This window comes from Oryzias latipes, chromosome 11 (genome assembly GCF_002234675.1).
Source record: "Oryzias latipes chromosome 11, ASM223467v1".
Classification (NCBI taxonomy): Eukaryota; Metazoa; Chordata; class Actinopteri; order Beloniformes; family Adrianichthyidae; genus Oryzias; species Oryzias latipes.
Genome location: NC_019869.2, coordinates 19,704,007 through 19,720,413, shown reverse-complemented (window position 1 = coordinate 19,720,413; position 16,407 = coordinate 19,704,007). Strand labels below are relative to the sequence as shown.

General features: G+C 42.7%; 1 protein-coding gene and 1 long non-coding RNA gene across 3 annotated transcripts; one reads left to right on the top strand and one right to left on the bottom strand.

Moving 5' to 3' along the window:
- Window positions 1-381: 381 nt before the first annotated feature.
- On the bottom strand, window positions 382-4,868 carry LOC101162537 (serine/threonine-protein kinase Sgk1). 2 transcript variants are annotated; one of them, XM_011481108.3, is made up of 13 exons: window positions 4,666-4,868; window positions 4,352-4,427; window positions 3,840-3,918; window positions 3,716-3,756; window positions 3,543-3,600; window positions 3,383-3,466; window positions 3,171-3,305; window positions 2,988-3,100; window positions 2,785-2,908; window positions 2,612-2,707; window positions 2,366-2,521; window positions 2,184-2,273; window positions 382-1,653 (listed from the first exon to the last, which is right to left on the bottom strand). In XM_011481108.3, exons 1-13 carry the CDS (start codon window positions 4,733-4,735, stop codon window positions 1,489-1,491), a joined length of 1,287 nt encoding a protein of 428 aa, XP_011479410.1. In that variant the 5' UTR covers window positions 4,736-4,868; the 3' UTR covers window positions 382-1,488. The 2 variants fall into 2 exon arrangements, with proteins under 2 accessions (XP_011479410.1, XP_011479411.1); XM_011481109.3 differs by having other exon boundaries at window positions 3,171-3,302.
- A 1,268-nt stretch (window positions 4,869-6,136) lies between these two features.
- LOC105355123 lies at window positions 6,137-7,733 on the top strand. Its single transcript, XR_909613.3, has 2 exons — window positions 6,137-7,315; window positions 7,392-7,733. It is a non-coding gene; the product is annotated as an uncharacterized LOC105355123 (long non-coding RNA).
- Window positions 7,734-16,407: the final 8,674 nt, after the last annotated feature.

The following is a 16,407-nucleotide window of genomic DNA, read 5'->3' as shown; positions in this document are numbered from 1 at the left end:
GGGGACAGAGTCCTTATGTAATATGTGTGCGTATTGGTGCGTATTGGAGCGTGTTGGTGTGTAAGTATAGTATGTCTGGGTTAGGAGTGTATGTATTGAGAGGTGTAGTATTTACTGGTAAGTCGGGTCCTGTAAGTAACAGGAACAGGCTGCAGCAACACTGTGACCCCAAATGCCTGGATATCCTGTTGGAGCTTTGACAACAGATTGGTTGAATCACCCGAAAACACGCTGAAGATCAGACAGTCTTTGTGATCTGAAGGTTTCACAGCCTTTTTGTCAAACTAATTTTTTCAAAATGATTCACTTCAAACTGGGATAGACGTCGGTGTTCTTCACGGGTCCCGACTCTCATTCCTACCACAGAAATCCTTCACAGACCAACTTTGAAAGAGTTTTATTTTTGCATGGCGTCAGATTACAGGTTAGTGTTTCAGATAATTGCGTCCATTTTCATGTTTACAAAGTGGCATGAAAATAAATACACTTAAAAAATAGTCAAGAGCTTCCAAATGTGGAAGAACACCATCCAGAACTGCGTCGCCTTGGTTTCATGTTTGGATAAGTCTGAATATTTGAAAGTCTTCATTGAGGGATCAAAGTCTCTTGATAAGAGAAAAACAGAAAGGACAAGCCCCAACTGTGATGGAGATATTCAGGGGTTCTTATTTATTGCACCTTTCAGAGAAAGCACTTTTCTTATGGTTACCTTTGGGAAAAGGAACCGAAGGGTTTTGAGTGGGAAGGAAGGGTAAAGGGATGGGGTTATGTACACATGATAAACATGGATCAGGCACAAGACAGTTCTCTACTACATGATACATAAATATGGTGTTTGCCATAAAACAGCAAGCACTGGACTTTAAATAACAGAATGTGCGCATGTTCTTTGACAAGTTTTTTGTTTTTGCTGCTCGGCTCTCCTGATTGGAGGATTCTTTCAGAGCAGCACATGCCGATGAAACACAAGTTCAAGGTTTCAAACCCAAAATAAAAGAGATATATATTTGTATGCATATTGAAATGGAACTATATATAAAGCAGGACGTTCTATACGCAGGACTTTGTGAAGTAAACAGTTCCGAAAACCTTTAGGTTTCACATTAAAACAGAAGTTTGTTCTTTACAGTACAGTTTGGTTTGAGGACAAACGGGTCTGAGATGTTTGTTTGGTCTGCAGCCTTTGCTTCCTTCAAGTTCAGATATGACACAATAAGACAGATTTGCATTCTTCTGGTGGTGGACCCTTGTTTCCTCAAGTGCAAGTCAGCATTCACATGAAAAAACAAAAACAAAAGCACGGCGGGCGCCCCACGATGAAAACCAGCTGGAGAGCAGACCCCCCCACAGCGGACGCCAGGCACTTCTCTCCGATTCCCGCTTCCATACTTGGCACGCTTGTCTACTGTTCCGGGTGCTTGGTGTGCAGAGGGGTGTGGTCCTTGGACCCCACCTCCTGTCCAATCCAGGGGTCGGAGGTGCTGCCTTTCACATGAAGGAGTGGCCCGCCGGCGGCCCGTAGGAGAAGCCCGGGAAGGCCCCGGCTGCCTCCTTGACGCTGCTGGTCACGGTTAGCGTGTCGTTGCACAGAGACGACGACACCGGCAGCTGGGTGAATTCCGGGTCAAAGTGTCGCAGGTCTGTGGGTCCAGACTGAAAATGGGAGAGGGAGGGGCAACAATTTTAGACAAGTGGCAGCAGATTTACCATCATTTCTACAGAGCAGGACATCATCATCTATAATGTTAAATCTTCATCTAAATTCTACATGAAACATTCACTTAATCACATCTTAAACTATCAAGTGCATCTTTACAAAAATTTCCTTTTACAATTTACGGGTTGTAAACTTGTGTTTATTATAATATTTTTTAGGTTTAAAACCTAAAATCTTTTTATTTAATTCGTTTTTTTTCTAGTTGAACAAACTTTGTAAAAATGTTATTTTAAGAATAAGATGTTGAATCAAACGGATCCAAAAGTAGATTAAATTTAAAAATTTTTAAATAAAGGCATATTTAGATGCAGGGCAAGGAAAATATTTATGGATTAAATGCAATTGGGGTTTCCAGCAGTTTGATTTATTCTAGATTTTTCCATGTTGACTGTAAAGTGTGACAACAGTGACCTCTACTGGAACAAACACAAAACTAGGCAGGTCATGGATGCAGGTTTGGACGTACCACAGAAGGAATGAACGGGGGTGTAATCTTCTTAGCCATCAGGTCGTCCCAGTTTATGGGCGAGAAGAAGGAGTGATACTTGAGCTCAAGCTGGAAGAAGAGAAAAAAATCCATAAAGGGAATGACTCCAAACATGACAGTCAGACGTGGGTTTGAGATTCGCGTCGGCTGAGCACACTCACAAAGTCGTCCTTTGCTCCCAGCCTCTTGGTACGCTCCTTCTGCAGGAGCCCTTCCAGCAGTTCCCTCCCGGCATTGGACACGTTGGGCTTCATAGCCGGCGCTTTGTGCAGGATGTTGTTGTACATCTCAGCTGTGTTCCGACTATAGAAGGGAGGCTGGTAAGAAAAAAACCCCACTAAGGTCAAATTGATCCTGCATGAACCTCCAGGAGGGTCAGCATCTTCAGAGCGACGTGTTTCACTCACAAGTCCATAGAGCATCTCGTAGAGAACCGATCCCAGACACCACCAGTCCACTGTGCGGTCATACGCTTGCTTCTGTAGAACCTCAGGTGCCAAATACTAAACCAGAGGAAAAATGATCAGTGTGTGTCCGAGCCATCTATTCCCAGTCTAATGTCTCCAGGTGTGAGATCTACCTCAGGTGTCCCACAGAAGGTGGATGTGGTCCCATCGGCCTCAAGACCCTCTTTGCAGAGTCCAAAGTCTGTCAGAACGATGTGCCCCTGTGAGTCCAGCAGGATGTTCTCAGGCTTCAGGTCTCTGGGAAACAAAACATAAAAAAAACTGTTTTAAACTATCCAATGTGTCCACCAGGGGGAGCTAAAGGATCGCATTTTACCTGTAAACGATGTGCAGAGAGTGGAGGTAGCCAAGAGCACTTGAGATTTCAGCAGCATAGAAGCGAGCTCGAGGCTCCAGGAAGACCCTCTCCCTCTGGAGGTGGTAGAAGAGCTGCAGGAGATAAAGATCAGTCAGCCTCAAGAAGCAAATCTTCCGTCAGCGGTGCAGGACCGCAACTCACCTCTCCGCCGTTCACGTAGTCCAAAACAAAGTAGAGCTTGTCTGTGGTCTGGAAGGAGTAATGAAGCCCCACCAGGAAGGGATGCTTGATGTTCTTCATGAGGACGCTGCGCTCGGCCATGATGTGCTTTTGCTGCTGAAAGGACGCCAGCATGAGTGACCTCTAAGACTTTACAGGATAAAAAAAAAGCTTTGTGAGGAGTGAAGACTGACCTCTTTCTTCTTCAGGATGATCTTCTTCTGCAGCACCTTCACGGCGTAGTACGCCATGGTCTCCTTGTGTCGAGCCAGCAACACCTGCATGCGAAGAGGACGTTTGGGTGAGAGAGTGCGGTGCACAGAAACGCAGAGATGCACGCAAAGACACACCCACCTTTCCAAAGCTGCCTTTCCCGATGATCTTGAGGTAGTCAAAATCCGAAGGTTTAATCCTGGAGGACAAACGGACAGTTAGGATCTCTACATCTTCTGATGATCAGTTCAGAATGCAATGCGCGTTCAAGCAGCCACTTTCCATAAAAAGTGATAAACAAGGCTTTCACTTACTGAGTTTCCTCTGCCAGCGAGCTGCGAGACTTTAGGCACATCTGGAGGAACAAGAAAAGGGAGTTAAGGGGATAAAGCACAATCAGAAGAAAAGGAGAGACGAAGAGGAACCTTTGAAGCTTACCCGACTTTCAGAGAGCAAATCGTTTTCATCCTCCTCATTCTGGTTCTCATCAATCTTCAGGAAGTTGTTGACTTCAGCGCTGAAAGACAAACACAAAATTATTATTTCCCATCATGCCTCAAACAGATGAACAAACGAATGCCGTCTGCAGGTCAAGTTTACAGCGTTTGACCGTCTGACCCAACCGAGAGTTAAGCCAGTTCTCAGCCTAAGTGCCCTTCTCCCTCATCTACCTGGGGAGGGCAGAGGTAAAGTCTGAGGGGATTTTCGACAGCACCTGACTCACCCCCACCCGGAGTTCAGGGCTGTGTGACAGTCAAGCCATGTATCATTAAATAATTGAATTACAGACTTATCCTGCAGCAGGGAACAAAAGGGATTTGGCTGCGAGGTGATTATGGAGAGGAAGCTCGACTCATTAAGACACCACTGTACTCCTTGGATGTTCTGTCAAACTGCGCATGTGCGGATAAGCCGTCAATGAGCAACGATGAGGCGCTAAAGATACTCACTGTTGGCAGATGTGAGGGGTGGACACCAGCTTTTGGAAGAAGTCGTTCAGGCCCATCTTCCTCTCCTTGATGAAAGCTGCGGAGAACAGAAGTCTGTGAGACAAACGGAGGACGACACAGAAGCAGTGGCACGCGCGGCTGCTTTTCAGTTACGCAACCAGCGCAATTCCATTCACAACAACTGTTTCCATTTACGTCACTGGCGCGCGCGGCGCTCCGCCAGACCGAGACGTCACATGAAAATATTAATATCCGTTTCACTCTGAAGCGATCGTTTACATTCGCATAGACCAAAAAACAAGCGCGTTCCTCACCAGCAAGGACAGCCGCTATCCCCCTCATCTTGCAGTAAGTCAGGTCACATCCAGCCTCAGTCACGGCCATGAACAATTCTAATTCCGGTCCGTAGCAAAAAAAAAAAGCAATAGTAAAACAAAGTTTATCCGATGATAACAAAAACAGCAAAGCGGCTCGTGCTCCTTATAATCCACACGTTCTGCTCTTTCTGACGGTGCGCGAGCCTGCAGCCAGGCTTTATAAAGAGCATGTGACGCGGGGGAGACCGCGCCCACTTCTCTATCATCCGGGTAGCCACAGCAACAAGGCGGGCGTGACGTCACGGGACTCCGTTTCAGCAACACTTTGCTGCACAAGAGATGACGATGGAGGGGTTGGGGGGGTTCCATTGTTCAACACCTCCCCCTTCTCTCTGTCTCCTCAACCGTTTACTGGAATTTTCCATCTGGCCCTATTTCCTCCAGCTTGCATTCATTCACTAATATTTAAGAGAAGATACACATTTCAACTACAGGAGGACTTTTATTTAGATTCTTTGGCCATCCTAAAACAAAATTATTAACCTCAAAGCACATTATAGACAGGCTAAAGAACATATTAAAAAAGCACAAAAGAAGAAGCTTTTGACTAAAAAAGCGCGAAAAAATGAGCTTTTGATTAAAAAAAGCATGAAAAAATAACTTTCGACTAAAATGAAGCGTGAAAAATAAGCTTTTGACTGAAAAAGCAAAAGCACAAAAACGAGCTTTTGACCAAACAAAGCATGAAAAACTGTGTTTTTAGGACTAAAAAAGTATGAAGTTCTAACTTCACTATCAACACATGTTCAGCACATATTTATAACTGTAATCTAAAGTAACAACTGTAATCTAAAGTTAGACATTCCGACCCTTCAAAAATTAACAATGAAGCCATGAAAATCTTTAAGAAGCTGCTGTTATGATGACTGAGGACTTTGGTGACGCAGACGAGCCCCTGACAAATCCACCCAACACAATATGAGCAGACACAAGACACAACCAGCAAGGCCACGGTTATCACCAACACATGCACAACCCTTTTAAAAGCGTTAACTCTCTTGTTTGGGTTGTCTTTTCCTGTTTTTTTTACATCAAACATCTTGGCTCTAATAGTATTCCTGAGAATATTGGAAAATGCTTCCTTGAGGAGGCTGTGAGCTTGTAAAAATAAACCCTTTATGTTCAAAGAATTAGACTATTCAACTATTTTTAGACTTTTAGCTAAAAGATTCAAGGTAAGGCATGTTTTTACTTATAAAACCCAGTGACACAAAAAATCCCAATGACCCTCTTACAACCGCCAATTTCTAATCCAAAGCAACCATCTTTGTTCCTGTTCAATAAACTTTCAATAAACTTATACAATAAAATTTTCAATAAACTTTCTATGAATTATTATTTTTTTTTTGTAGAATGTTCTTAATGTATTGGAGCTCAGCCCCTGATAAGTTTATCAACTTTCATTTCTTAGTTATATGTATGTAAACCCTTATTTTACAGTTCAATTACCGAGCTGAAAACATTAAAAAGGTAATCCAGAAGGGATCCTTGGGGATCTTCACATTTAATCTGTATGATTTTACTTTAAATAAATAAACACATAACAACCTAAAATAACAACAAAAACAATTTAATAGGATTAAAGTTGTTTGTAACTAACAAAATGATTCTTATCCTTTGGAAAAAACATCCAAGGAGAAAAATGGTTTTAGCAATGTTTGTCACTGTCTTATTCTGTCTTCATATTCTGTTTTTGGATGGAAATATGACTTGTAACCTTTGAAAATGGGAATGTCAGAAAAGTAAAAATCAGGTTATTTTTTGTTTTTGAGGAGGTTTTGGAAAAAAAGAAATGATGTAACTTGGAATCAGCACCTTAAGAGACAACCTTGATGGTATGTTGTCGCTTCATAAATGAACTGAACTGATGTTCGGCTGCATCCCACTGAGCTGCATTGAAAAACTAGGAATTACGAGTATCCATACCACAAGCCACTGCTTTAATCCCACAAATCTCCACATGCCCCTCATTCCAAATAAAAAGTGGATTTCTGTGTGTCACGAGGTCGTGCTCATGAGCTGACTCCATTCAACAAAATTACATAAATTCAGAGAAATGTCTGCTGACACTTCTTCCCATCCAGCTGTTGATGACGTGCTCCACTGACCCTAAAGATTGCGTAACTTTAATGCAGGGCTGATCAAGGAGGATAATTCTCATGGGTTTACCACATCTGCTCAGCATAAATCTGCCGGAAGCAAAGTCATACAGTCATCAGATCGTCACATTACACAACATTTTTCGATAATGTTCCTACATTTCTCATTTCTTCAGTGAAGTTTGTGTCCTTGGGCAGGACACTGAACCCCACCTTGCCTCTGGGGGAAGGTTGGCGACAGTGATCGGCAGTGCAGCCGCCATCAGTGTGTGAATGGGTGAATGGGACTGTGACTGCAAAGCGCTTTGGGCATTTGAGGAAGGTAGATGAGCGTTGTACAAGTATACTGTCATGGTGCCTGCCGGTCTCCTCCCCCTTCCAGCCCTGCTCTGCTCCTGACTCCAGCTGTGACCAATCAACTCATCAACTCACCTGCTTCTTAAGGAGACCCAACTCCAAGAGCCTTCGCCAGTTCGTTAACCCTGATGGTGCCTAGTCATTCAGTGCTCCACGTCTGGCTCCCTTGCCTAGAACCACGCTAACCTCTTTTGTCTTGTGCCTCAGGTTTTGTCATGCCACGATTGTCACCTGGAACCTACACCACCTTGAGCTGCAGCTACCTCCCAGACGCCGACACTCTTCGGCCACAGCACGCACTGGTTCCGGCTACACTGGTCCTCCAGCCTTGCCACTCACAAGAACTCCAGCAACACCCCTCCTCAAGACCTTCAGTCACACCACTCTCAAGATCTCCAGTAGCGCTGCAGCTGCACCTCTGTCAGCAAGAGCTACAGCTCGCTCGGGCTTCTCCACCACGCTCAAAGCCACGCCTTCTAGTCTCGACCTAGCCACGCTCCTCCAAGCCTTCGCCATATTCAGTGACATTAAATTACATTTATCCACTTACCTGTCTCCTCGTACTGGGTTCCAGCATCTGGGTCCGTCTCGTGTTCTGACCATGACATATACGGCATTTACCATTCTGTTTTTTGGAGCTTTAGTTTCCACAGCAAAATGTCTCCTTTTTTGGTCCTGTTCCTCTTCCCTCTAAATGTAACCTTTCTAGAAAAAACTTTCCAGCTACATGTCCAGCTTTCAGAGAACAGAAGTGAGATGACTTTGGCCTGATGACGATATATTGTTGAGTTGAAAGCTTCCAATGTTTAACAAAAACCTCTAAAAGATCAGCCATCAAGCCTGGAGGACGATTGTGAAAGAATGCCAAGAGATTACGTGGAAACTTGGATGGTTGGGAGAGAAAAAGGGAGAGATGAGGGCTGGATCAACAGTTCTCCAGAGAACTGTTTATGACAAAGCAAAGAAGATTCTCTGTGTTACATCAGCAGGACAACCTGACGCACAAAGAGAACTGTTTTTCTCTGAGCAATTAGGGCCTGTGCTCACTCCTTCACATGCAATGAAAAGGTCAGGGATCTGCTGCCCTTTAACCCTTTCACAAATTGGAAGCAAACTAGGAAATGGGGGGTAAATTGGCCATTTTATTTCATTAGAGCCCAAATGTGCGTACATTTAATGTTGTTGCTTTCTGATTTACATGTGGGTTGTCAAATGGTGAGCCCAATAGGGCTATAAACTTTACTTTGTCCTACCTAACTGCAGTTTTTGGAAAGGGTGGAGTTGGATGGAGTCAAATCCATTAGTTTTTCTATCTGAATTTGTCAGAGGTGATCCAACCAGTGTTTTTATGTCTATGGTTTGGAGCATTGACTGTAACAGAGAGCTGGACTGAGCAGTGTGAACCATGGAAAAAGTCTTACTTTGGCTCCAAATAAATTGAGTCAATTCAGTCGCCATTTTTTTCTTGAGATAGATGTCGCCATGTTGGAGACAGACGACGGCAGTAAATTGAGATTAATCTGAGTCAGTCTGAGTTTCTATGGCAACACCTCTTGTCAATCAGGAGTGAGTCAGTAGGCACCACATATTCTCATTGAGGCATCTGTTTGGTCAGTTTATAACTTGAACAGCTTGGAAAAATAAAACGTTAAAAATAATTGCGAGAACACTTAAAAAATAAAAGTATAATGACTGAATAATAACTGTTTATTTCTCTATAGAAGTCAATGGGATTTCAGCTTCTTGGATCCTGCGGGTACTTCTCGTTTGGAACGCCGGGGGGGAGGGGTCGCTCAGTACAGTTGTCATATACAGTCAATGGTTTGGACCAGCAAAAAGAACTCTAATCCTTTTGAGATAAAAAATACCTATACACTGGTACAGTTCACTTCAACGTGAATGCAAAAAACTTTTTTTCAGGGACTCATAAGAAAATCAGGTCATGTTTTTCAACAGGACAGTTTCTGTATATGGCATTGTGGGAGTCAATGTTAACGACATTAAATTATAAAAATTCGGAACAGCTGTTTTCCTCATGAAGTTTGGACCATTTATCTTCACAAATGACTTCATATTGAGTGTCCTTGCAGGATTTCTGATTCACAGCAAAGCCTCTGTCAGCTCTTTATTTGAAACTGCTGTACATAGGTTTAACTTGGAAGCTGTGTTAGTAACCAGTTGTAGGAGAAACATTCTTTAAGCTGCAAAAGCTAAAAAATTGGTCACCACTGTTGTAGGACGTCTTATTTATATCATTTTTCTTTGATTTATTCCTCAGGAAACCTGATAAATTTCTAAATATTACTTTTTTGTTACAAATTTTAGAGATGACAGGTACATCAGAGTGGGCAGAGTGTTCAGCAGTTTCTCTCAAAACTGTGTGTGAACATTCCTGTTAGAGAACTTTCCTCCAGCAGTGCTGTTAGGCTTCCCCGGGAACTCCTGTGTTTTTTTTATCCAGTAACACATGACGGTCACACCTCCGTTAGAGGAAGTGAGAAGCAGCAGAACTGCTGGTTGTTATGGAAAGAAAAGAGGAAGTCATCATAGATGGTGGGGGGTGTACTCAGACAGAACCAGGATGAGAAGATCTTACGGCACAATCACATGAAATGGCGTATACTTATATAGCGCTTTCCTACCTACAAGACCCAAAGCGCATTACAGTCACAGACCCATTCACCCAGTCACACACACATTCACACGCTGGTGGCGGCTCCGCTGGGTTCAGTGTCTTGCCCAAGGACACTTCGACACATGGGTGTGCAAGGCGGGAATCGAACCTGCAATCCTGCGATCATGGGTCGACCCCCCTACCACAGCACCAAGGCCGCCCCGAAAATGAGCCAGGCTCTCCAGTTTCCCTTGTCAGCCTTGGGTTAATTATTTAAGCCTATTCTGCCACCTTGAGAATCAAAACCAGAACAAATGGGTTTCTCACTTTCAGCGAATCCAGATTTATTTGATAAAAAAATACTTTAAAAAAATAAAATGGAACTGTTTATAGTTTTGTAATTTTATATATTAACAAAATAAAAGCCTTTTGCCTATAGATAATTTATTATATTACGTATTACCTTTGTTTGCTAAAAGACTTTATAAAATAAACATTAATTGATTTAAAACATTCAAAAAAACACATCTAAAATGTAAATCTCATTTTTTTTAAATAAAAAATTGATTTTCAAACGTATCTTGATGTGTTTTGCCAGCAGGAAGTGTGTTTTTGTTTTTTCAGATAAACAATAATGAGATGAAATTGCCCAAACCTAAATTAAAAGGTTTTAAAGTTTTGTCAGGATTCTTTAAAAAAAAACAGAAAATTCAAATAATTTAAATTTTATGGAAAAAAATCCTCCCAAATTGTTCAGCTTTGGTTTGAGATGACAGATTGCTTCTTACTCAGGCTTTTGATAAAATGTTAATGAATGTGAAATTAAAAACGCCTCACATCAGTGTGGGAGGCAGCAGATGGGGGGGTTGGGGGTGAGTCACCCCATCTGGGAGGTGGTGTGTGTGTGTGGGGGGTGGGGGGTGGGGGGCTGCAGCATGTCCACAGGCTGCTGCTACTGATAGAGGATCTTTACTGCTGGTTCTCCCGCCCACTTGTCGGATCATCACTCCTCAGACCGGAGGTGGCGTTGGAGCCGGACTGCAGCCGGAGGCGCCGCTGAGTGGGAGCAGGTTTTTGCTAATGACTGTTTCTTCTCTTGAATCAGTGGCAAATAAGAGACAGGTTTCGCTTTTCAAAAAAAGCAAAACTATATGTATCAACTCAGACACAAACTGCCTCCTAATGAGCTCCTGCCATTTGTTCCTCATAATCCCACCTTCAAATTCTGTCATTTTTGGTTAATTATTTGTGGCTGCTTAACTTCCTCAGAAGGAAATATTTTGTTTTTCACTGCTGCTCACATGTTGGTCACAGGCTGCACGGGCTTTGCTTCATTACATAACTCCTTCTACTGTAATTGCTGCCTCATTTTCAATAAGAAGAGAAGAAAGAAGCTGCTGTATTCTGGCTATCGTGAAGGAGCAGATGTGCAGCCAGATCCTGAGATGTTCCCTGCTCAGAACAAATCTTCTGTGTTATCAACATTAAACTTCTCAAAGAAGCCAGAGACGTTCACTCTAAATCCTGTTAAGCCCCCGGTACAGGAGAAACAGTCCAGTGTGGTGGCTGATGAAGAGTTTCATAATTCACCTTCTGTCCACAACTCAGATGACTGCTTCGGTCAAAATCTGTTTGTCTAACGCAGGCGGGGGCAACTCCAGGCCTCAAAGGCTGGTGTGACTTCAGAATTTCCAGATATCCATGCCCAACTCATGGCTAATTACCTGGATCAAATGTGTTCTGATCCAACATACCTTGGCAGAGCAGGGTATATTGGAAAAAAAGCAGCAAAACAAGCATTGAGTTTGTGCTGTCTGTTGGAGAACCTTCATTCAACAATCCAAACTCTCACTGAGCATTATGGCAGACCTCAAACTCAAACCGACAAAAAATGGTCTTAAAGATGTTCTCAGCATTGTGAACTCAGGTTTTTTCTTTTGACTCTGCATGTTTAAAGCGGTTTAATTCTACCTTCCCCAAAAAATAAAACACTGTTTGCAGTAAAATACAACTATAATTATCAATTTAAAGCCTTTCTAGCAACAAAAACTTGGGTACTCACTATGTTTCTGCAGCTCTCAAACTAACACTACAGGGAAAATATTGAATGTTTTTCATTTAAAAGTGTTTTTGTGTCAACACAATGTAGCTTATTGATGGACTTTGTTACCAATAAGAAATCAAAGCCACTTTTATCTGCTGTGGAAGCTTTTGTCTGAAACAAGTTCTGACAGGGACAGAAAAAAAGCAAAAGAAAGAAAAATGTCCACTCCCGCATGTCCTCTAACTATCATATGGATATGAGCTCCTGCATCTCCTCACTACACCACCTTTATCCAGCAGATGTGTTCTAACGTCTATGTGGCTCCTTTTTAAACACTTTTTAAACCACTAAATCTTTTGTTTCCTTTGGTTCTCTTCTTCTCTTAAGTCAGAGTTAAGTCTGTTTGCATTCACACTGAAGTGAACCGCACCAGAATTCCTTTATAAGTGAACAGAGACTTTTTTTGTCAAGAGAAACAGAGTTCTCTTGTTTGGTCCAAACCAGAGATCAGGCAAGCTTTAACACCCCCCCCCCAATCTTTTATAAAATAATCAACTCTAGTGCAGACCAGCACTAAGCCTGGAGCAGACCCCGACCAAATCTGGATCAGAAGAGGACAAAACCTGGATCAGATCAGAACCAAACCTAAATCATACCAGGACCAAAGCTGCCAGATGAACTCTGAAATAATTAAATTAAAATGAACTGTCAGGATGTGTATTCAGAATTTCCGTCTACCTCAAAAAAAGAAGATCTGAAAATACTTTCGGAATAGCAGAATCGATGATGTGTGTTCCTGAAAACGTGATCTCCAAAGGTTCAGATGGAAAAAAGGTTCTGTGACGTGCTTCTCCGTCACCGATTACCTGATCCTCAGACTCGGTTTCAGCTCTGAGGCCTGCCTGTCGCTGCTCTCCTCTCGGGTGACAAATGTTATTAGAAGGCGACAGACTGGTGTGAAAACCAGTGTGAGGGTGGAAGTTTAAGCTTCTTAAAGACCATTTGCCCCAAACATGGTCCACATTTGGACCAAACCTTCAAGGCTTAAACTTGAGTTTCACTTAGTCTTACACAATAACTTCAATGACCTTTGCTGGGGCTGCCTCAGACCTTTGGGCCAGTTGTTGCCCTTAGTAACAGTTGTTAGGGATGAAACGGAGTAAAATTATTTGAAGCGACCCATCAAAAGGTCAACCACATGTGATCATTGTAGAACTAGTCATACTCCCGCAGCTTGAATAGTCATTTTCAGGCATCTGCAGACAACAATCAGCTGATGAGATGAACAAGATATTTTGAGGAAGAGCAAGGGATTGAGTACGAAGCTGACATGTGTCTAACCATGGCAGAAAAGCAAAACAGAGGAAGATATGGAATTTTTGACAGCTTTGGAGGATTTTGTTATCGTGAAGCTGCACCTACCGATGAAGGAATTTCTGCCCGACTTCATGTCCTGCTGCAGTTTGAATGGTTTAGCTGTAAAGCAGAGTCTTAGTGGGATGAAGATGTGTCTGCCTTCCAGGTGAAGAAGAGCACGAGAAATCTGTCCCTTCTTTCTTCTGGTGTCTCCTTCTCTCAGCTCCCCCCTGAAGCAGCGCTCAGTAAAGTCACTCTCCTCTTCTCTCTGCCTCCTCTTCCTCTCCAGCCCAGACCGAATGTAGAGATCAATGACGCACCTGCTCTGCCCCCCCCATGTTCTACCTGGAGAGCCTTGAAGGAAACAAAAGCAGGTGTCTGGTTACCCATGAGCGTGGGAGTCCCGCCGGAGGTGGGGGCGGTCTCCATGACACGGGAACCACCTGAGGGACACACAAACAGGCTTTCAAAACTCAGTAGGGGCCCGGCTGCTCACGCTTCTCCTCTGCCTCCTCCGTCCACCGCCTCTCCAGAGCATCGGCGCTGAATTAGCATGTTAGTCACCAACAGCCCCGAGCTGTGGGTCAGCAGGCATTCGTGTGAAGATGCACACCATTGAGAAGTGCTTCACAGCAAAAGCATCACAATTATCATCTAAGTGGGGAACTTAAAGCATTTGCACCCTTTATAATAAAAACAGAAAGATGGTGTTTAGTAAATCCATAAAAAACTATGTTTTTAAGAGAAAAGGCAGTGACAGCAGTACAGATTTCCCAGGTGAAAAGGTGGAGACTTGGTTTCTTTTTTCACATGAAAGAAATGAGTGGTTTTAGATCTTTTGGAATAAGGTCCTCTGAAAAAAAGAAACCAAACACGACCGTAATCGCTGGAGACACGTCAGAGAAAGACTGACAAATAAAAAGAGGACAGTTATCAGTCTTCCAGGAGACGATCTCCCAAGATGTACTTACAGGTTTCCTAAACCAGGTCAGGGAATTTGAGGAACCTGAGGTAGATTCCTGTAGAGAGATCATCTTTTTCCAAACTGCTGACACCTGATCATCACCTGAGAGAAGGAGCTGGAAGGACAGAAAATGTTCTCTTTGAGATAGTGGCACCATGGGAAACTGGTTCTACCAATTTACTATATAAAAGAACTGGACCTCAGGAGTGTAATGCCACACATATAAAAATGGTTTACTTCTGGCTCCAACCAAATAAGTCATTATTTTTTTTGAGAAAGGAACGCTGCAATGTTGGAGCCAGATGATATCAGTGAGCAGTGATTGGTTCGAGACAGTCTGAGTCTAAATTTCTGAGACAACCACTTTTGCTAATCCAGCGTGGGCATGTTGGGAGTTCACATCCCTACATCTGAAAGCGGGCAATACGAAATCTGTCGACCAAAAGTTTTGAACGTTCAACGTGAGACCACATGCTTTTATTGAGGCATCTGATTGGTCAGTTTACAACTTGAATGACTTGCAATAAAGAAATAAAATATGAAAAAAATATGATTAACACGAAAATGCTTTTTTTTAATTGGTTTACCATCCAAAGACAAGAGAAAGGAGGAATTGAGGGAGGAAAAATAAAACAAGTCCTAACTTGCTAAAAGTAAATTTGATATCTTCTGCTATGGTCTGTCTTGTAGAGCACAGAGTTGGATGGATCTAATTGTGGTTTCATGGAGATGTTTTAAGCCATTTTACACAGGGTGTTGTAAATTATATCACAGTTTTTTTGAGACTGCGATGCCCTGGTACGAATAACAATCACAGCAGGTCTGAACAGAGTTACAATCCAATGAACTGTGCTGAAGGGAGAGTCCAGCTATCAAACATTTCAGATTTTTCCATCAAAGATACTCATGAACTGAATGGATTGCCATGTGTAAGTAGGCTACAAACTATTAAACTAATACCCTGGTGTCCTTCTATAGCACTTTGACATGAACAAAAACTCACTAATTAATCAAGTTTCACAACTAACAATTTAGTAGAAGCAAGGGAGCTCCACTTGGATCATGCGTAGTACTAATCCTATTCATACATGTACATATTTATTCATAAGAACAGTCTGAACAAACAACAATCCAAAATTACAGTTTTATGTTGATGATAGTCATTTATATTATATACCTTTGTATATATTTTATATCTTTATATAAAATATCTTTGATCGGATCAAAGATTGAATTAGAATTGAATTGTGTATATGGACCCAGAAAAACGTCACCCGATTATATCACACGCTTTTATATGTCACACTTTCGGTCGAAGTAAATCATTTAGACAGGCACAGAACAATCTAAAATACAGAAAACAGCCGTAGAAGAAGAAATAGCGAGTTCTGTTTTAAACAAACAAAGCTGCGGCGTAGAGCGAGCTGATCTTGTAAACGTGCTTTTAATTTTCTAAATCAGTGCTTTATTCTTGGCAGAAAGGACCCGGAAGAAGGGTTAGGATTAGGAAAATACCTTCCAACAACAACATAGCTTTGGATGAACTTAAAAACTCAGTGCAGGCAATGATGCAATGTGCATCTTGTTGCACGTAAATATGTGGGAACGACATCAGCCTTTATTTTGTCTGGACACGATTGGAAACACAAATTCACATGATTGTTTACAGGGTTTCTCGGGACTGTGGGGAGCGGCATTTCTGCATTCAAAAGCTGCCTCTGCCAGCACGCACACCGTCCCAAAGCCACTTCTTGGAGACACAGTTCTCCCGGGAGACGCGGTTCTCCTGAGTCGGTCTCTCACGCAAAGCAGCTGGACGGAAGCCTCCTCCAGAGCATATACCATAACAAAGCACCCTCCCCTGCTCACAAAAATGAAGCTATGAGTCCGCCTGCTCCACTTAAAAGACATGGTTCCTCGCACAGAGCAGCCGTCCGGGCCTGTTTATGCTCCAAAGCCTTCTTTAAGATTTCTTCTCTACGCATGATGGAAAACCAGGGCAGTGTTGACCCGCAATTGGAATAAACTGTTTATATGCACCGCGATCGGATCAACAATTGACACAACCCACCTATCTCAATCGGAAGGAAATTTTGATCCGAATGAGTCTGATCAGGGCAGAGTATTCCGAACGGCGTGTTCGCATGACGTGTTTTTATTCTGATCAGGTGTTTATTCCGATTACTTTTGTCCATGTAACCGTGGCTAGTGTATATTTAGTAATAGCTCGTTGACCAACCGTGCC